Source organism: Pseudophryne corroboree, chromosome 1 (assembly GCF_028390025.1).
Source record: "Pseudophryne corroboree isolate aPseCor3 chromosome 1, aPseCor3.hap2, whole genome shotgun sequence".
In the NCBI taxonomy this organism is placed as follows: domain Eukaryota; kingdom Metazoa; phylum Chordata; class Amphibia; order Anura; family Myobatrachidae; genus Pseudophryne; species Pseudophryne corroboree.
Window position 1 is genome coordinate 46,796,186 of NC_086444.1, and position 22,380 is coordinate 46,818,565.

General features: G+C 50.4%; 1 protein-coding gene across 1 annotated transcript in view; it reads right to left on the reverse strand.

Moving 5' to 3' along the window:
* Positions 1-22,380, reverse strand: part of DYM (dymeclin) — a 532,360-nt gene that overhangs the window by 459,065 nt on the left and 50,915 nt on the right. The window contains exons 5-6 of the mRNA XM_063958471.1: positions 14,514-14,639; positions 5,370-5,512 (exon numbers count right to left, since the gene is read on the reverse strand). Of these exons, the coding sequence (XP_063814541.1) occupies positions 5,370-5,512; positions 14,514-14,639 (269 nt within the window). The remainder of the gene's footprint in view (positions 1-5,369; positions 5,513-14,513; positions 14,640-22,380) is intronic.

Below are 22,380 nucleotides of genomic sequence, written 5' to 3' on the forward strand. Positions count from 1 at the left end.
AAAAAATAGAAAAGAAGAACGTAAAATAATTAATGTCCCACTACAGCGGTGTCCCCACTGAATTGAATTGTAAACCCTGCTCAGACTTGGATATTCTATAATGGAATTAATATGTACGTAAGAATTATGCTGCAAGTTTTACGACACTTACTGTATACTAGGTGCTTCATCGCGCCCTACGGGCGCTCTTCACACCGTCGCAAGGGGCTACGCCCCCTTAACCCTTGCATGCCTTTCTGGGGTTCAATATTTGTGTTATATGGAGTATCACCTGCATTCCTTTGTTAGTGGTTAAATATTGCACAATGAAAGGGTGTGCGATGGTGAAGGAGGCGCAGCCCCTTGCGACGGCGTGAACAGCACCTGCAGGCCACAATGTACAGAATGTAGCGGGTGCGAGGGGTACTGCGGATGGTGTCTGTAGATGCTGCGGATGGAGGGGGGGCGGAAGTGGGGGTGGGGCCCGGATGGGGAAGGGTTGGGAGGTGCTGCGGGTGGGGGAGGGGCAGAGGAGTGGGGGATGCAGATGGGGGAGGGGTCCGGAGGCACTGCAGGTGGGGGAGGGGCAGGGGTGCCATGGGTGGGGGAGGGGCAGGTGTGGGGATGTTGCAGATGGGTGAAGGGTTCCGGAGGTGCTGTGGGATGGGAAGGGGCGGGAGTGCTGCTGGTGGGGTAGGGGTCCGTAGGCGCCATGGGTAGGGGAGGGGCAGGTACGGGTGTTGCGGCAGATGGGGAAGGAGGTCCGGAGGTGCTGCAGGTGGTGGTGGGGCAGGTGCGGGGGTGCCATTGGTGGGGGAGGGGTGGGTGAGGGGGGGACCGCGGATGGAGGAGGGTGTCTGCAGATGCTGCGGGTGGAGGGGGGCAGGTGTGGGGGAGACATATAAGGGGGGTGAATGGTGGAGGGGGCCTGGAGATTGCTGGGGGTGGTGAAGGGGCGGAGGAGTGGGAGCCGCGGGTGGTGTAGGGGGTCTGGAGGCACAGCATGTGGGGGAGGGGTGGAGTGCCGCATGTGGTGGAGGGGAAGGTGCGGAGGTGTGGTGCATTGGGGAGAGGTCTGGAGGTGCTGCGGGTACTGTACCTGCCAAAAAGGTAGTTGGAGGGTATGCAGTAACAGGGCCAGGACAGGGGTGACAGGGTCAGAACAGGGTTGACTGGGCCAGGACAGGGGTGACAGGGTCAGAACAGGGGTGACAGGGTCAGAACAGGGGTGACAGGGTCAGAACAGGGGCGACGGGGCCAGGACAGGGGCGACGGGGCCAGGACATGGGCGACGGGGCCAGGACAGAAATGACAGGGACAGGATAGGGGGGACAGGGTCAGTGTAGGGGCGGCAGGACCAGGACAGGGGTGACAGGGTCAGTATAGGGTTGACAGGGCAAGCACAGGGGTGACAGGGCCAGGATAGGGGTAGCAGGGCCAGCATAAGGGTGACAGGGCCAGGATAAGGGTGAAAGGGCCAGGATAAGGGTGGCAGGTCAAGGCCAGGGGTGACAGGGACATGACAGAACACAGGGCACGGGAGAGATTGGTATTAGGGACAGAACAGTGGTGACAGACAGATGTGTCTTACCGGAGTCACTGCTGCTGGCTGCTGCTGTTCCACTCCAACCTGTTGGCATCTGCTGCTGGTGGAGACTTGGCATGGCTGACTCTCTTAGGCTGTATTCCTGCTTCCTCTGTCCGTCCGCATCACTCCCCCCCTCCTCAGTCACACACCGCAGACCTCGCGCAGCTGCCGGGCACTGTGGTAAGGTGAGACTGGGAGTGACTGGTTAGCCCCCAGGAGATGCTGCGGCTGGAGGGAGGAGGGGGTCATAGCATGCACGTGGCGCGTACCTCACGGCTGCTGGGCACTATGGTAAGGGGAGACTGGGAGTGACTGGTTAGCTCCCAGGAGACGCTGATGCTGGAGGGAGGAGGGGATAAGAGCCTGCAAGCAGCGCGGACTTCTGCAGCGCTACCCGCCGGCTAAAGTGTGTGAAGGAGCTGGGCGCAACTCACTGCGGGTGGCAGCGCTGCAGCTAGCGGTGGGGTCGCAGGGGCTGGAGATAACAGAGGCAGTACGGAAAGTGCACAGCGGCTGGTGACCCACAAAACTTCAGCTAAGAAGCGTGGAGTGTGCCAGAAAGTGACGCTCCTCCCCACCAGAGAGACCCTGCTGAGTATGCTGATGTGGGGGTCAAGTATGGCATACCCCCTCACACACCCCCATACCTCCCAAATGTCCCAATTTTCGCGGGACAGTCCCATTTTTTGGGGTCTGTCCCGCTGTCCCACCCGCGGGTCGCAGTGTTCTGCGGGTGGGGGAGGGGGGAGCAGTTGGAAAGCTCCTGTACTCGCTGTTCTGCTTAGCAGAGCAGCGGTGAATAGTGGAGACAGAGGGAGAGGGGGCATCAGGGGGTACGGATTAAGGGGGGGTTTCAGCAGCAGAGCCGGATTAAGGGGGGGGGGGGCAGGCGGTATGTACCGTTGGCCCCACAGTTTTAGGGGGCCCCCCGGCTGGAGTAGCTCTGTCCCAGCTCAGAAGCTCCCCCCGTCCTGCCAGCAACAGCGGCAGCATTGTGCTACAGTCAGCACACGCTGCTGCGTGTTGGCAGGTCTGTGGTGTTACAGGGAGGCAGCAGTCTCCCTGCTTTCTTCTGCCTGTGCAGGTGTATAGGGGGAGCGACCACCTCCTCTGGATTTACCCCTAGCTGAGGGGCCAAAATTCCATAAAAAAATAAAAATAAATAAAAAATCCCGGAATTTGCATAATGGGGCGTGGCCTCGCGGGCCGCGATTAGGCCACGCCCCCAACCCACAGCAGGCACAGCAATGAGATAGGGCTCCCCTGTCTCAAGTACCCTGTGCCCCCCGGACTCATAATCAGCCCCTGGGGGCATGCCAGCAGCTCACAGAGCGCTGGGCATGCCCCCTCACTGACGAAAACGGGGCCCTCCCGCGAAGCCACGCCCCCTTTTCGGTGTGTGTGTGTGTGTGTGTGTGTGTGTGTGTGTGTGTGTGTGTGTGTGTGTGTGTGTGTGTGAGAAAGCTGGGAGGTATGCACCCTGCCTGTGCCATGTCCATACTATCTGCTTCTGCAGCTGCTCCTAGTGTCCTATAGATTTGGCCAGATCTGTGACTCATTTGACTAACTCCGCCCACTGTTGTGACTCCGCCCAGCGTTAGCAAATGAATCACAAGATCACAGATCTGGGCTATTATATAGGAGATACTATTATTCCTCCGGCTCACCAGCAGGTGGCAGCAATCAGGAGGTATTGGCAGTATATGTTACTTTATCTCAGAAGAAGACATTACATACAGTTCAGTAGATGAAGACAAAACGCAGCACAGTGTAACCTGTTCCCCCTGATATTGTCAACTGAAAATGCAGACATTTGAATAGGAGTTCCAGAAACAGCACATCTAGTAATATGACTGGAAGACACTGCAGAGTAACATCATTGTGGTATTGTTATTTGTATCCATATCCTGATGCTGCAGAACATGGGGGTTGCCCCATAAATGGGAAATGGGGGCAATTTGTAACAGATATAATAAAGGTCTTAATATATACTGATTCCAATATAACAATGTGAATCCATAACAGGACATATAAAAGACCCTGTAATTAGAAGATGGACACGGAACTCAGAAAACCACACAGTATTGAATCGCCAGCATTCTGTGTACTCATAATATTTAGGAAGTCAGGGGTCTACAAAGTCTCTCCGGCACAAAAGGGATTGTACCAAAATTCTTCCCAAACAATTTCTTTCTTGTGCGCTGCGGCTCTGGGGACAGCATCTTCTAGCTCTCCAAGTGTAATAGAGAACTCAGGGAAATAATGACTATTTCTTCCTATGTTTCCTAATGCCCCGTCCTGTAACCCCGCTCTCGGCAAATAATGTTTTCCCCGGTCAGAGTCTACTACAGCAGTGACTCACTAACAGCGCCTGCTTTCTGCGTTCTCTCTCTGTAGGCAAGCCGTGGAGCTCCACAGTGGCTGCCGAGCAATGCTACAATCCAATCGGGTCTGTGATCAATACATACACAGAAGTAGGGGGACCAAACTGCAGAGATCTGACCAACGGTTGCACAATTAGATTTGGCTGACTGAATCGGCACGTGCGGCCAGGATAACCTACAATGGTTCCGTTGGTATATCAGTGGAGAACAACATAGGATATGGCCATAAGAAATCTATCAGAAGGTGTGTACACACGGTGAGATAAATCTGTAAGATTTTGACTACATAAGGGCCCCATACACTTATACGACATGACGGTCCGTCATGTCGTATAAGATTTCGTCCAACCTCCCGGCAGCCTCCCCGTTGGTAAGATAGTATGAGATATATCGTATACAGGTTTTTTTGCATATGATGTATCTTTTACTATCCTATCTATTTACTGCAGGATACGACATATCACGAGTGCAGCACTCATGATATGTCAGATCTAGAAGGATCCAATCCGATGCCCACGGGAACGTGCATTGGATCGGATCAGGGGATAAGCACTCCGAAATTGTCAGATTTCACCCAATATATCTGGCCGAATGCCTAAATTGTGCTGAAATCGGGCATAATCGGCCTAGTGTATGGGGCCCTATAGTCAAAATCTTAAGGAAAGTTAGTGCATATCTCAAGGTGTAAGGCAGCTTGCGATACCGATTCGATCCCCAAGCGCACTCCCGCGGGGTCGGTAACGTAAGGCTAGATAGACTGTGCAGGCAAGTCAATCTTGACTATCTAGTTTTCTATCTAGTACAAAGTATAGTCACAATTGGCACTTAATCAAAATTGCACATAGACTGTAATAGACAGACATAAATCTGTGCTCTGGGGGAGTTCAAGGGAAATCGCAAAGTCAATCCATCATGGCAAGGATCTCACCGTGTGTACACACCATTAAGCACTCCGTATAGGATACGTACTGTACATTAGTTTAAATATGGCTTGCATCACTTCTATCTATGGAGCAGGGTCGTCTGACTGGAGGCCCAAAAGCTGGATGCAGCCCACCAAGACTATTAGGAGACTACCTTGGTCACATATGAGCAGCCCAGGTTTGTGGCCATGGACCTTGACGTTCTCTATGGACAGGTGATGTGAAGTGACTGTGGTATGTAATTGGACAGGACAGTGGATTCAGCCCTCCAATCATGTGCAGTCTACACTTAAAGGTGCCCATACACCTAAAGATTTATCTTCCAATCTGGCTGGTTGGAACGAAATTCTGGTAATGGATGAGAGCAAAGGGCATGGATGGGAGCAAATAACAGTTGACCATGTTCTATGTCGGGTTATGTGGAACCCAAATAATGTACTAACAAGTACAGAATTATGCAGCGTCCGTGTAGTTCATTACAAAACAGTTACTCACTTGCCACACCAGACGCCAGGCCATAAAGAAGCCCCCCTCCGTCCGCCTGCTGCTGGAACACGTGGGATCCTGGCGGGGGGCTCTTCTCCTGTCTAATAAAGTTATACAGTAACGTTTTCACCAATCGGCTGGTGTAGGGAAGGCTGCAAGCAGGGAGAAGACAAACCATATATCAGTTATACACACAGAGAGCTAATAACAAAGGCTGCAGTCATGTGACCACATTAGTGTATACTGAGCTAATAATTACTGTGCCCTGCTCATACAATATGTATAATATTATATAACAATATAACACTACCGACACAGTGGTCATGGACTGAGAACTGCCACATACTCAGAGAAGGAGGGAAAGCCCGACAGACATACAGTGCTGGAGCCATTAATGGGGATATACTGTATATACAGAGGTGCCTCATTCCTCAGAGAGGAAACTGCTGGGTCAGAACTCCCGTAAAGTTACTTTCCCTACAAAAGATGCGCCCACTGTATCCCGGTAATGGAAACACCTTAAAGGTAGCGGTGCTTAATGAAATGAGCTGGCCAGGTAATTTGCATGGGACCCCAGCGGGAACATGGTGCCAGTGCAGAGGTTGGCAATGTCTCCAGCACAGTGTCAGAGTCCATGTTATCTTCTGTGCAGCTGTGGGCACTATATATCTGCAGATAGTACCAGGAATGTGCAGTCATGTGTCAGCCTCTGCTCTGGCTGTCGGCTAGCAGCGTGTGGTCAGTCTCTAAGGGGTCTATTCATGAAGCAGTGAAAATAAGATTTTACTCACCGGTAAATCTATTTCTCGTAGTCCGTAGTGGATGCTGGGAACTCCGAAAGGACCATGGGGAATAGCGGCTCCGCAGGAGTCTGGGCACAACTTAAAGAAAGCTTTTAGACTACCTGGTGTGTACTGGCTCCTCCCACCATGACCCTCCTCCAAGCCTCAGTTAGGATACTGTGCCCGGAAGAGCTGACACAATAAGGAAGGATTTTGAATCCCGGGTAAGACTCATACCAGCCACACCAATCACACCGTACAACACGTGATACCATATCCAGTTAACAGTATGAAACAAAACTGAGCCTCTCAACAGATGGCTCATAACAATAACCAGTTATTAAACAATAACTATGTACAATTATTGCAGACAATCTGCACTAGGGACGGGCGCCCAGCATCCACTACGGACTACGAGAAATAGATTTACCGGTGAGTAAAATCTTATTTTCTCTAACGTCCTAGTGGATGCTGGGAACTCCGAAAGGACCATGGGGATTATACCAAAGCTCCCAAACGGGCGGGAGAGTGCGGATGACTCTGCAGCACCGAATGAGAGAACTCAAGGTCCTCCTCAGCCAGGGTATCAAATTTGTAGAATTTTGCAAACGTGTTTGCCCCTGACCAAGTAGCAGCTCGGCAAAGTTGTAAAGCCGAGACCCCTCGGGCAGCCGCCCAAGATGAGCCCACCTTCCTTGTAGAATGGGCTTTAACTGATTTAGGACGCGGCAGTCCAACCGCAGAATGCGCCAGCTGAATTGTGCTACAAATCCAGCGAGCAATAGTCTGCTTAGAAGCAGGAGCACCCAGTTTGTTGGGTGCATACAGGATAAATAGCGAGTCAGTTTTCCTGACTCCAGCCGTCCTGGAAACAAATTTTCAAGGCCCTGACTACGTCCAGCAACTTGGAATCCTCCACGTTACTAGTAGCCGCAGGCACTACAATAGGTTGGTTCAAGTGAAAAGCTGATACCACCTTAGGGAGAAACTGGGGACGAGTCCTCAATTCTGCCCTATCCATATGGAAAACCAGATAAGGGCTTTTGCATGACAAAGCCGCCAATTCTGAAACACGCCTGGCCGAAGCCAAGGCCAATAACATGACCACTTTCCACGTGAGATATTTAAGATCTTCAGTGGTTCAAACCAATGTGATTTTAGGAAATTCAACACCACGTTGATATCCCAGGGTGCCACTGGAGGCACAAAAGGGGGCTGAATATGCAGCACTCCTTTTACAAATGTCTGAACTTCAGGTAGTGAAGCTAGTTCTTTTTGGAAGAAAATCGACAGAGCCGATTTCTGCACCTTAATGGAGCCTAATTTTAGGCCCATAGACACTCCTGCCTGTAGGAAGTGCAGAAATCGACCCAGCTGAAATTCCTCTGTTGGGGCCTTATTGGCCTCACACCAAGCAACATATTTCCGCCATATGCGGTGATAATGTTTTACAGTTACATCTTTCCTGGCTTTAATCAGCGTAGGAATGACATCCTCCGGAATGCCTTTCTTCTTTAGGATCCGGTGTTCAACCGCCATGCCGTCAAACGCAGCCGCGGTAAGTCTTGGAACAGACAGGGCCCCTGCTGCAGCAGGTCCTGTCTGAGCGGCAGAGGCCATGGGTCCTCTGAGATCATCTCTTGAAGTTCCGGGTACCACGCTCTTCTTGGCCAATCCGGAACCACGAGTATTGTCCTTACTCCTCGTTTTCTTATTATTCTCAGTACCTTTGGTATGAGAGGCAGAGGAGGGAACACATAAACCGACTGGTACACCCACGGTGTCACTAGAGCATCCACCGCTATCGCCTGAGGGTCCCTTGACCTGGCGCAATATCTCTCTAGTTTTTTGTTTAGGCGGGACGCCATCATGTCCACCTGTGGCCGTTCCCAACGATTTACAATCAGTGTGAAGACTTCTGGATGAAGTCCCCACTCTCCCGGGTGGAGATCGTGTCTGCTGAGGAAGTCTGCTTCCCAGTTGTCCACTCCCGGAATGAACACTGCTGACAGTGCTAACACATGATTTTCCGCCCATCGGAGAATCCTTGTGGCTTCTGCCATCGCCGTCCTGCTTCTTGTGCCGCCCTGTCGGTTTACATGGGCGACTGCCGTGATGTTGTCTGATTGGATCAGTACCGGCTGGTTTTGAAGCAGGGATTTTGCCTGACTTAGGGCATTGTAAATGGCCCTCAGTTCTAGAATATTTATGTGTAGGGAAGTCTCCTGACTCGACCATAGTCCTTGGAAGTTTCTTCCCTGTGTGACTGCCCCCCAGCCTCGAAGGCTGGCATCCGTGGTCACCAGGACCCAGTCCTGTATGCCGAATCTGCGGCCCTCTAGAAGATGAGCACTCTGCAGCCACCACAGTAGAGACACCCTGGTTCTTGGAGACAGGGTTATTAGCCGATGCATCTGAAGATGCGATCCGGACCATTGGTCCAACAGGTCCCACTGAAAGATTCTGGCATGGAACCTGCCGAAAGGAATTGCTTCGTAAGAAGCCACCATCTTTCCCAGGACTCGCGTGCAGTGATGCACCGACACCTGTTTTGGTTTCAGGAGGTTTCTGACTAGAGACGACAGCTCCATGGCTTTTTCCTCTGGGAGAAACACTTTTCTGGACTGTGTCCAGAATCATTCCCAGGAACAGTAGACGTGTCGTCGGAACCAGCTGTGACTTTGGAATATTTAGAATCCAACCGTGCTGGTGTAGCACCTCCTGAGATAGTGCTACTCCTACCAACAACTGCTCCTTGGATCTCGCCTTTATTAGGAGATCGTCCAAGTATGGGATAATTAAAACTCCCTTTTTTCGAAGGAGTATCATCATTTCCGCCATTACCTTGGTAAACACCCTCGGTGCCGTGGACAGACCAAACGGCAGCGTCTGGAATTGGTAATGGCAATTCTGTACCGCTAATCTGAGGTACTCCTGGTGAGGATGGTAAATGGGGACATGCAGGTAAGCATCCTTGATGTCCAGGGATACCATGTAATCCCCCTCGTCTAGACTTGCAATAACCGCCCTGAGCGATTCCATCTTGAACTTGAATTTTTTTATGTATGTGTTCAAGGATTTCAAATTTAAAATGGGTCTCACCGAACCGTCCGGTTTCGGTACCACAAACAGTGTGGAATAGTAACCCCGTCCTTGTTGAAGTAGGGGCACCTTGACTATCACGCGCTGGGAATACAGCTTGTGAATTGCCTCTAGCACAGCCTCCCTGTCCGAGGGAGTTGCTGGCAAGGCTGATTTGAGGAAACGGCGGGGGGGAGACGCCTCGAATTCCAGCTTGTACCCCTGAGATACTACTTGAAAGATCCAGGGATCCACCTATGAGCGAGCCCACTGATCGCTGAAATTTTTGAGGCGGACCCCCACCGTACCTGGCTCCGCCTGCGGACTTGGAAGAAGCGGGGGAGGACTTTTGCTCCTGGGAACTAGCTGTTTGTTGCAGCCTTTTTCCCCTACCTCTGCCTCTGGACAGAAAAGACCCGCCTTTTCCTCGCCTGTTTTTCTGGGTCCGAAAGGACTGTACCTGATAAAACGGCGCTTTTTTAGGCTGTGAGGGAACATGGGGTAAAAATGCTGACTTCCCAGCTGTCGCTGTGGAAACGAGGTCCGAGAGACCATCACCGAATAACTCCTCACCCTTATAAGGCAAAACTTCCATGTGCCTTTTGGAATCTGCATCCCCTGTCCACTGCCGGGTCCATAAGCCTCTCCTAGCAGAAATGGACAATGCACTTATTTTAGATGCCAGCCGGCAGATCTCCCTCTGTGCATCTCTCATGTATAAGACTGAGTCTTTTATATGCTCTATGGTTAGCAGAATAGTGTCCCTGTCTAGGGTGTCAATATTTTCTGACAGGGAATCTGACCACGCAGCGGCAGCACTGCACATCCATGCTGACGCAATAGCTGGTCTAAGTATAATGCCTGTGTGTGTATATATAGACTTCAGGATTGCCTCCTGTTTTCTATCCGCAGGCTCCTTCAGGGCGGCCGTATCCGGAGACGGAAGTGCCACCTTTTTAGACAAACGTGTGAGCGCTTTATCCACCCTAGGAGGTGTTTCCCAACGTGCCCTATCCTCTGGCGGGAAAGGGAACGCCATTAGTAATTTTTTTGAGATTATCAATCTTTTATCAGGGAAAGCCCACGCTTCTTCACACACTTCATTTAATTCTTCAGATGGGGGAAAAACTACGGGTAGTTTTTTCTCCCCAAACATAATACCCTTTTTTGTGGTACCTGGGTTTAAATCTGAAATGTGTAACACCTCTTTCATTGCCTCAATCATGCAGCGAATGGCCTTAGTGGACATTAGATTAGACTCATCGTCGTCGACACTGGTATCAGTATCCGTGTCGACATCTGGGTCTGCCATCTGAGGTAGCGGGCGTTTTAGAGCCCCTGATGGCCTTTGAGACACCTGGGCAGGCACAAGCTGAGAAGCCGGCTGTCCCGCATTTGGCATGTCGTCAAATTTTTTGTGTAAGGAGTCGACACTTGCACGTAATTCCTTCCATAAAACCATCCACTCAGGTGTCTGCCCCGCAGGGGGTGACATCACTTCTACAGGCATCTGCTCCGCCTCCACATAATTTTCCTCCTCAAACATGTCGACACAGCCGTACCGACACACCGCACACACCGGGAATGCTCTAAACAGAGGACAGGACCCCACAGAAGCCCTTTGGGGAGACAGAGAGAGAGTATGCCAGCACACACCAGAGCGCTATATACTGCAGGGACTAACTGAATTATGTCCCCTATAGCTGCTATAATATTTACTGCGCCTAAATTTAGTGCCCCCCCTCTCTTTTTTACCCTTTTTCTGTAGTGTAGACTGCAGGGGAGAGCCAGGGAGCTTCCTTCCAGCGGAACTGTGAGGGAAAAATGGCGCCAGTGTGCTGAGGGGGATAGCTCCGCCCCTTTTTCGCGGACTATTCTCCCGCTTTTTTAAGGATTCTGGCAGGGGTAATTATCACATATATAGCCTCTGGGGCTATATATTGTGATTGTTTTGCCAGCCAAGGTGTTTTTATTGCTGCTCAGGGCGCCCCCCCCCCCCAGCGCCCTGCACCCTCAGTGACCGGAGTGTGAAGTGTGTATGAGAAGCAATGGCGCACAGCTGCAGTGCTGTGCGCTACCTTGGAGAAGACAGAAGTCTTCATGTCGCCGATTTTCCGGACTTCTTCTTGCTTCTGGCTCTGTAAGGGGGACGGCGGCGCGACTCCGGGACCGAACACCGAGGCCAGTTCCATGCGGTCGGTCCCTCTGGAGCTAATGGTGTCCAGTAGCCTAAGAAGCCCAAGCTAGCTGCAAGCAGGTAGGTTCGCTTCTTCTCCCCTTAGTCCCTCGTTGCAGTGAGCCTGTTGCCAGCAGGTCTCACTGTAAAATAAAAAACCTAAAATATACTTTCTTCTAAGAGCTCAGGAGAGCCCCTAGTGTGCATCCAGCTCGGCCGGGCACAAAAATCTAACTGAGGCTTGGAGGAGGGTCATGGTGGGAGGAGCCAGTGCACACCAGGTAGTCTAAAAGCTTTCTTTTAGTTGTGCCCAGACTCCTGCGGAGCCGCTATTCCCCATGGTCCTTTCGGAGTTCCCAGCATCCACTAGGACGTTAGAGAAAAGTGAGCAGAAGTGAGCCAGTGGAGAAGATGCCCATGGCAACCAATCAGCTGCTCCGTACAATTTTATAGTATGCAAATTATAAATGTTAATTCAGTGCTGATTGGTTGCCATGGGCAACTTCTCCACTGGCTCACTTCTCCACACTTTTCACTGCTTCATGAATAGACCCCTATATCTCAAAGGCTGTATGCACCACACACTGCACCTATTACACATAAGCTGCTAACGGGGTTGGAGGAGAAGGAAATGGACTGTGACAGGCTTATTAATAACAGAACATTCATCGGTGTCGCATAAGCCTGTGTGACCCTAAGGAACCATCTGTCGCTCGGTGAGATTGCACAGTACATGGATGAATGGGTCCCTATGCCACGCTGTCTATTCAGTCCAGATAGCGATATACTGTACAGTACATGGCAGATTCCATTCTTACAGTAATACAAAATTACATAACAGTGATGGAAGACTCTGGTGTGTATAACCACTGTCTGAGAAAGGATTGTACTGTGCTGTCCCGCGCAGGAGCACAGTACTATCCCTACCCGGGCTGTCCCGCACAGGAGCACATACTATCCCTAACCGGGCTGTCCCACGCAGGAGCACAGTACTATCCCTACCCGGGCTGTCCCACGCAGGAGCACAGTACTATCCCTACCCGGGCTGTCCCGCACAGGAGCACAGTACTATCCCTAACCGGGCTGTCCCGCGCAGGAGCACAGTACTATCCCTACCCGGGCTGTCCCGCACAGGAGCACATACTATCCCTAACCGGGCTGTCCCACGCAGGAGCACAGTACTATCCCTACCCGGGCTGTCCCGCACAGGAGCACATACTATCCCTAACCGGGCTGTCCCGCACAGGAGCACAGTACTATCCCTAGCTGGGCTGTCCCACACAGGAGCACAGTACTATCCCTAACCGGGCTGTCCCACGCAGGAGCACAGTACTTTCCCTAACCGGGCTGTCCCACGCAGGAGCACAGTACTATCCTTTCCCGGGCTGTCCCGCACAGGAGCACAGTACTATCCCTACCCGGGCTGTCCCACGCAGGAGCACAGTACTATCCCTAACCGGGCTGTCCCGCACAGGAGCACAGTACTATCCCTACCCGGGCTGTCCCACGCAGGAGCACAGTACTATCCCTACCCGGGCTGTCCGGCGCAGGAGCACAGTATTATCCTCTCTCGGGCAGTCCTGCGCAGGAGCACAGTATTATCCTCTCTCGGGCAGTCCTGCGCAGGAGCACAGTATTATCCTCTCTCGGGCTGTCCTGCTCAAGCACAGTATTATCCTCTCTCAGGCTGTCCCGCGCAGGAGCACAGTACTATCCCCACCCGGGCTGTCCCACGCAGGAGCACAGTACTATCCCTACCCGGGCTGTCCCACGCAGGAGCACAGTACTATCCCCACCCGGGCTGTCCCACGCAGGAGCACAGTACTATCCCTACCCGGGCTGTCCCACGCAGGAGCACAGTACTATCCTTACCCGGGCTGTCCCACGCAGGAGCACAGTACTATCCCTAACCGGGCTGTCCCGCGCAGGAGCACAGTACTATCCTTTCTCAGGCTGTCCTGCGCAGGAGCACAGTACTATCCCTACCCGGGCTGTCCCGCACAGGAGCACAGTACGATCCCTACCCGGGCAGTCCGGCGCAGGAGCACAGTATTATCCTCTCTCGGGCAGTCCTGCGCAGGAGCACAGTATTATCCTCTCTCGGGCAGTCCTGCGCAGGAGCACAGTATTATCCTCTCTCGGGCTGTCCCGCGCAGGAGCACAGTACTATCCCTTCTCGGGCTCTCCCACGCAGGAGCACAGTACTATCCCTTCTCGGGCTCTCCCACGCAGGAGCACAGTACTATCCCTTCTCGGGCTGTCCCGTGCAGAAGCACAGTACTATCCCTACCCGGGCTGTCCCGTGCAGTAGCACAGTACTCTCTCTTTTCGGGCTGTCCCGCGCAGGAGCACAGCACTATCCCTTCTTGGGCTGTCCTGCGCAGGAGCACAGTACTATCCTTTCTCAGACAGTCCCACGCAGGAGCACAGTACTATCCTTTCTCAGACAGTCCCACGCAGGAGCACAGTATTATCCGCTCTCGGGCAGTCCTGCGCGGGAGCACAGTACTCTCTCTTCTCGGGCTGTCCCGCGCAGGAGCACAGTACTATCCCTTCTCGGGCTGTCCCGTGCAGTAGCACAGTACTCTCTCTTTTCGGGCTGTCCCGCGCAGGAGCACAGCACTATCCCTTCTCGGGCTGTCCCGTGCAGAAGCACAGTACTATCCCTAACCGGGCTGTCCCGTGCAGTAGCACAGTACTCTCTCTTTTCGGGCTGTCCCGCGCAGGAGCACAGCACTATCCCTTCTCGGGCTGTCCCGTGCAGAAGCACAGTACTATCCCTACCCGGGCTGTCCCGTGCAGTAGCACAGTACTCTCTCTTTTCGGGCTGTCCCGCGCAGGAGCACAGCACTATCCCTTCTTGGGCTGTCCTGCGCAGGAGCACAGTACTATCCTTTCTCAGACAGTCCCACGCAGGAGCACAGTATTATCCGCTCTCGGGCAGTCCTGCGCGGGAGCACAGTACTCTCTCTTCTTGGGCTGTCCCGTGCAGGAGCACAGTACTCTCTTTTCTCGGGCTGTCCCACGCAGGAGCACAGTACTGTCCCTACCCAGGCTATCCCGCGCAGGACACACAACAAGCCTGCCTATCGCTATACAGAGCAGGTGACGTACCAGCGGCCATGCATCAGGTATCGGTGGATGACGCTGTCATGGATAATCTCTTTCCGGAACAGCTGATATGACAGGAACACTATTAGGGTTGTTACTGCCTCCAGCAGGATGCTGTATGTTATATCACTGAAAGATAAAACATGCAGAGAATAATTAATCCACCGACATAATCAGTATTTACATTTCCACACAGAATTTAACCAGTTGCAAACAAAAATGTAGTTTATTAAGAAGGGTTTGTATCCACCTTATTGTTCTACATACATTATAGTTCTAGTTACTGCACATACATTTCACTCCATATTAGTACTTCTTAATCGGAGATGACACATTGCCTGCTCTGCCAACCTGGAAGAAAGTCATTCTGCAGTTACTAGAAGCCACCCGTTGTCAGATCCTATCCTTTGCCGTCTAGAAGCCGCAGAAAGCGACCTGACAGACTGCTCTACGCGCCAAACTCAAAGACACCTGTATGAGAACGGAGATGCTTCACCGGACTCTTATAAAGTGTGAGATCTAAAGGCTGAAAGGAGGGTAAAAGAATAAAGTCTGGAGTAACGTTTGCCACAGAAGACAGGGAGATTTATAGGATAACGAGAAACAAGCCTGTTGCGTAATCTCTGCAAAACGTGACACTAACCGCATTTCAAAAATAAGTGAATAAAAGTATCATGTACGGCATTCCTTTATAACAGACTACATGGAAATTCATACACGGACACAAATGACACATACATCGAACAAACGGGGTGTTCCCTGCAAGGACCAATAAGGCTGGAACTCAGCAGCTGCATTGTTTCTTTATTAATCCATAAGACCTTCAAAAATATATATATTTGTTTAATTCAAGAGGGAGAACACAGAAGGAACTGAATGGAGGATGTGGACTTGGATGGGAAACTGGTAAAACAAAAAGACAAAGTTTAGGTCCAGTTGAAAAACAAGACCTGGTATCACTTTTCCAGCACTGAAATGAAGTTAGTGTTATTATCCAGGACTAGGTGTTCTCTTCCCGAGCAGCTCAGGTCAGACCATCGCTGATATTCCCACTGCTATAATCAGGCTTCTGGAGGGGGAGGTACGGAGGAAATGGTGTTTGGCCCCAAGTATTTCTACTCTGTCTCCAAAGAAAACATTCTCCTGAAATCATCCCAATTTCACATTCTATCTTTCCAATGTCTAGCAATTACTTCTTATTATGCTATTTACATGGTACGGCATGCACCTCTTGCACTGAGATTTTCATTTGACCTTGAAGAAGTAAGCCTCTGTGCTTTTACAGTATCCTGTGCGAGAATGCAACGTTAAGTAGAAATGCTTCGATCATCACCCAGGAGGACATGCACAAAAAGCGAAGGCAGCAGAAAACAGGGACTGCAGAGCTGTCAGTTCTAGACAACGGCCTCATGTAAGATAGGAGAAAATCACAACAAGCCACCAATCAGAACTGGTCTCCTCCAGTGTATACACAGGGAGCGCCATCACTACGGACAATCAGAGCTAGTGTCCTCCAATGTATACACAGGGAGCGCCATCACTACAGACAATCAGAGCTAGTGTCCTCCAATGTATACACAGGGACCGCCATCACTGCTGACTATCAGAGCTAGTATCCTCCAATGTATACCCAGGGACCGCCATCACTACTGACTATCAGAGCTAGTGTCCTCCAATGTATACACAGGGAGCGCCATCACTGCTGACTATAAGAGCTAGTATCCACCAATGTATACACTGGGACCGCCATCACTACGGACAATTAGAGCTAGTGTCCTCCAATGTATACACAGGGAGCGTCATCACTACAGACAATCGGAGCTAGTGTCCTCCAATGTATACATAGGGACCGCCATCACTGCTGACTATCAGAGCTAGTATCCTCCAATGTATACCCAGGGACCGCCATCACTACTGACTATCAGAGCTAGTGTCCTCCAATGTATACACAGGGAGCGCCATCACTGCTGACTATCAGAGCTAGTATCCTCCAATGTATACCCAGGGACCGCCATCACCGCTGACTATAAGAGCTAGTTTCCACCAATGTATACACTGGGACCGCCATCACTACGGACAATCAGAGCTAGTGTCCTCCAATGTATACACAGGGACCGCCATCACTATGGACAATCAGAGCTAGTGTCCTCCAATGTATACACAGGGAGCGCCATCACTACAGACAATCGGAGCTAGTGTCCTCCAATGTATACACAGGGAGTGCCATCACTGTTGACTATCAGAGCTAGTATCCTCCAATGTATACACAGGGACCGCCATCACTACGGACAATCAGAGCTAGTGTCCTCCAATGTATACACAGGGAGCGCCATCACTACGGACAATCAGAGCTAGTGTCCTCCAATGTATACACAGGGAGCGCCTTCACTGCTGACTATCAGAGCTAGTGTCCTCCAATGTATACACAGGGAGCGCTATCACTACGGACAATCAGAGCTAGTTCCTCCAATGTATATACAGGGAGCGCCATCACTGCTGACTATCAGAGCTAGTGTCCTCCAATGTATACACAGGGAGCGCCATCACTACAGACAATCAGAGCTAGTTCCTCCAATGTATATACAGGGAGCGCCATCACTACTGACTATCAGAGCTAGTATCCTCCAATGTATACACAGGGACCGCCATCACTGCTGACTATCAGAGCTAGTGTCCTCCAATGTATACACAGGGACCGCCATCACTACAGACAATCAGAGCTAGTTCCACCAACGTATACACAGGGACCGCCATCACTGCTGACTATCAGAGCTAGTATCCTCCAATGTATACACAGGGGCCGCCATCACTATGGACAATCAGAGCTATTGTCCTCCAATGTATACACAGGGACCGCCATCACTACAGACAATCAGAGCTAGTGTCCTCCAAGGTATACACAGGGAGCGCCATCACTACGGACAATCAGAACTGGTCTCCTCCAGTGTATACACAGGGAGCGCCATCACTACGGACAATCAGAGCTAGTGTCCTCCAATATATACACAGGGAGCACCATCACTGTTGACTATCAGAGCTAGTATCCTCCAATGTATACACAGGGACCGCCATCACTATGGACAATCAGAGCTAGTGTCCTCCAATGTATATACAGGAAGCGCCATCACTGCTGACTATCAGAGCTAGTGTCCTCCAATGTATACACAGGGAGAGCCATCACTGCTGACTATCAGAGCTAGTGTCCTCCAATGTATATACAGGGAGCGCCATCACTACGGACAATCAGAGCTAGTATCCTCCAATGTATACACAGGGAGCGCCATCACTACAGACAATCGGAGCTAGTGTCCTCCAATGTATACACAGGGACCGCCATCACTGCTGACTATCAGATCTAGTATCCACCAATGTATACACAGGGAGCGCCATCACTACGGACAATCAGAGCTAGTGTCCTCCAATGTATACACAGGGACCGCCATCACTACGGACAATCAGAGCTAGTGTCCACCAATATATACACAGGGAGCGCCATCACTGCTGACTATCAGAGCTAGTGTCCTCCAATGTATACACAGGGACCGCCATCACTGCTATCAGAGCTAGTATCCACCAATGTATACACAGGGAGCGCCATCACTACGGACAATCAGAGCTAGTGTCCTCCAATGTATACACAGGGAGCGCCATCACTGCTGATTCTATCAGAGCTAGTGTTCTCCAATGTATACACAGGGACCGCCATCACTGCTGATTCTATCAGTGCTAGGGTCCTCCAATGTATACACAGGGACCGCCATCACTGCTGACTTTCAGAGCTAGTATCCTCCAATGTATACACAGGGAGTGCCATTACTGCTGACTATCAGAGCTAGTGTCCTCCAATGTATACACAGGGACCGCCATCACTGCTGACTATCAGAGCTAGTGTTCTCCAATGTATACACAGGGAGCGCCATCACTGCTGACTCTCTATCATAGCTAGGGTCCTCCAATGTATATATAGGGAGCGCCATCACTGCTGACTCTCTATCAGAGCTAGTGTCCTCCAATGTATACATAGGGACCACCGTCACTGCTGACTGTCAGAGCTAGCGTCCTCCAATGTATATACAGGGACCACCATCACTGCTGACTATCAGAGCTAGCGTCCTCCAATGTATATACAGGGAGCGCCATCACCCGCTAAGCAGGGATTTTTTGAAATTCGACCCTTAAGGGAGTGAAATGGGATAATATGTGTTTTCACAAATTACTCAATATATCTCTTATGCTCATTGAGATATTGACTTAGTTTAGGCTTACATAGGTATCCCATGCAGATACCTACAGACTTAACTCAGAATGTTGTCCTAATCAACCCCAAGAGGGGGAAATCGGAATTTGGGGGTGAATTACAGAACCCTACGTATCTTCGGTGTTTGTTGAGTTAGAACATAATTTTTTGGTATACAGATGACTCTTTACGAAGTGTTTTAAGGGTTTGTTTGTTTGTTTGTTTTTGGGGGGGGTAATAAATTTCACCCTCCTTGGGTGGAAAAAAGGGGATAAACATGAAAAGTGGTACCATGGAGTGATAGGGGGTGTCAACGTGCTGCTGGCTGGAACCTTCTAGCAAACACTGCCAGTAGTGCAGAGGAGAGATCAAGCTGACGAAATTACGGCACGTTTCAAGGCGGTCGTATCTGTGGCCCCTCATCTGTAAACTCTCTCTCAGTAAGAACATGAGGGTCCACTTGAGGGGTGATGTCTCCGCTGGCCCTACTCAAAATACTGTGGTGTTGCCATGGGTTACAGCAAATCCTCAAAGTCACATGTCATGACTGTAACGGTGTTCTTGGTCCTATGAGTAACAACCCGGCTGTGTGCCTGATGTGAATTATTATAGTCCTCCCACAATGTATATTTCAACATATATTCTGTAGGGAATTATCATTTTTAAAACTGTATGCCAGCCTGTAATTAACTAGTCACCAGTCAATTGATCTAAGAAAATGTATGTGTTCTTCTTCACAGCAGGGGGTATGTGTAAATTACACTTCCCCCCTCACAAATCCCCATTCAAAGGGCAGGACAAGTTCTTCTGAAGACAATTAGTATATCCCAGATCTTAGGCTTCAAATAGAATGAAGTAATTAAATGCCCCTGTTGATCTGGCAGGAAACCCCTCTGATACCCAAGAACACACCATTAATTCTGGTTGTGGAAGGGTTAAAAATATAAAAAGGGTGGGGGGGGGGGGGGGTGTCATGAGTAGTTGCTAGGACAGATAAATATGCCTGTTTTAACTGAATCCAGCGTTCACTCTACAAGGGAGTAGCTTTGTGCTAGAAGTGGTCCCATCTCCTGTCTCCTGTGGTCTCCCCCACTCAGACCACCTAAAGCCGCACAGTAAACCCTACATACCACTCACACCATCAGAAAACCCTTTCCAGTGCAAGAGGCTACAGTTCCTCTTAAAGGTCTGCTTTACAATGACCATCAACAAGTCCCAGGGGCAATCGCTGAATGTAAGTAGTTCTATGCGGCCTGCTCCAGTGTGAGCTCACCCAGGAGCCTGAGGATCCTAGCACCTGAGAGAACCACCAATGCGGTTTATAAAGAGATCCTTAAGTAGAGGGGAAAAAAAGGTTTCCAAACTTCTTATAACCCACCTACAACTCACTCATATTAGAAAAAAATGTTTAAATAGCTTAATTTATTTAATCTTGATACTACCACACTCCTGTACCCCAGAGGCATAAAATGAACTAAGCATAGAAGTTAAGATTGGATGAAGGAAATGGTGAAACCGGGTACATAAGCTAGTATATTTATATTAGACATAAGACATGAAGCACAACTACCACCATTCACGCATCAAATTATTCCCGTGTATATAATGAATAGAAAAAGTGTGTAATACAGCATAAGAATGCTACTGAACAGGAGGTGATGACAAATACTGGAGAGAGGGAGAGAAAACAGGGAAAGAGAAGGAGGGAGAAAGAACGGGGAGAGGGAAGGAGGGAGAGAGAACGGGGAAGGGGAAAGAGAAGGAGAGAGAGGGGGGGGGGGGGGGGAGGGAGAGAAGGAGGCAGAGAGGATAGAATATAAAAGTCTATATATAAAGTGCATCCGGAAAGTGTTCACAGCGCTTAACTTTCTCCACATTTTGTTATGTTACAGCCTTATTCCAAAATGGAATAAATTAATTTTTTTCCCTCAAAAATTCTACACATAATACCCCATAATGACAACGTGAAAAAAGTATTTTTGAGATTTTTGCAAATTTCTTAAAAATAAAAAACTAAGAAATCACGTGTACATAAGTATTCCTCCTCCTTGTTTGAACTGCTGTAGTACCCTGGAAACGAATGATACTGGAGGGAACACGTAGGGCAGCCGAAAGTTCCACAAAAGCTGCTTGAGGATCCCTGGTCCTTGATCCGAAGACCAGAACCTTGTGACAGTGTCGAGACGCCATGAGGTCTACGTCCAGTAGGCCCCACATGTCCACTAGAAGTTGAAAGACTTCTGGATGAAGACTCCACTCTCTGGCGTGCACATCCTGGCGACTGAGGAAGTCCGCTTCCCAGTTCAGGACACTGCCGATATGGCTGGAAGATGGCGTTCCGTCCCAACAAAGGATTTTTTACACTTCCATCATTGCCATGTGGCTTCGGAGTGCCACCTTGATGGTTTATGCCACCGTGGTGGCGTTGTCTCATCGTACTTGAACAGGCCTGTCTTGTACTAGAGGCAGTGCGAGAGATAGTGCATAGAACACTGCCCTCAGCTCTAGAATGTTTATCAGGAGGACTGATTCCTCCTTGGTCCAGCAACCTTGAAAAGAGTGTTGCTCCAACACTGCTCCCTATCCCCTCAGTCTGATGTCCGTTGTCAGCAGGACCCAGTCGGGGTTCCAGAAAGGACGGCCTCTGCTCAATTGCTCGTCCTGGAGCCACCAGGTCAGCAACAGATGAACCTCCGGAGTCAAAGAAATCATGTGAGATCTGATCCGATGAGGTAGGCCGTCCCACTTGGAAAGGATTAACCTCTGTAGTGGGCGGGAATGAAATTGAGCATACTCTACCATGTTGAAGGCTAACACCATCAGGCCAAGTACTTGCATCGCCGAGTGTACTGACACTCTGGGGCGATGAAGGAAGCATCGTACCCTGTCCTGAAGCTGCAGGACTTTTTCTGGAGACAGAAAGTCTCTGACTGTGTGTGTCCAGGAGTGCCCCCCCAGGTGCACTCCTGGACACACACGGGCTTGCAGAAAGGTTACCGTCAGTTGCAGATGACTGAGGAGGACTTCATGGGAACCTGCCAGAATCAGGTCGTCCAAATATTGCAGGATTCTGACTCCCTGGTGATGGAGGTGGGCCATCATTACGGCTATGACCTTGGTGAATATCCGAGGAGCCGTAGCCAGTCCAAATGACAAAGCCTGAAATTGGTAGTGAAAGTTGCCAATAGCAAACCGCAGGAACTGCTGATGCGACATTGCAATAGGTATATGCAGATATGCATCCTGTATATCCAGGGATACCATATAGTCTCCGGGTTCCATAAGCCAGTACAATGGAGCGCAGTGTTTCCATACGAAACTTGGGCACTCTCACAAACTTGTTCAAAGATTTGAAATTTAGTATAGGCCGGAAGGACCCATTGGTTTTCGGGACCAGAAACAGGGTCAAGTCATAACCTCTGCCTCTCTGGAACTGAAGTACCGGCCCACCACTCCTGTACTCAGGAGGGAACTCACCACTGTTTGTAGAGCTTGCACCTGTAACGGATCCGAAGGGAGAGCCGTAGTGCAAAACTGGCGAGGGGGACATCTCTTGAACGAGACAGCGTACCCGTGAGAGACAAATTCCAGTACCCATGCGTCTGAAGGGGTTTTTTACCGGACTTGGGCAAC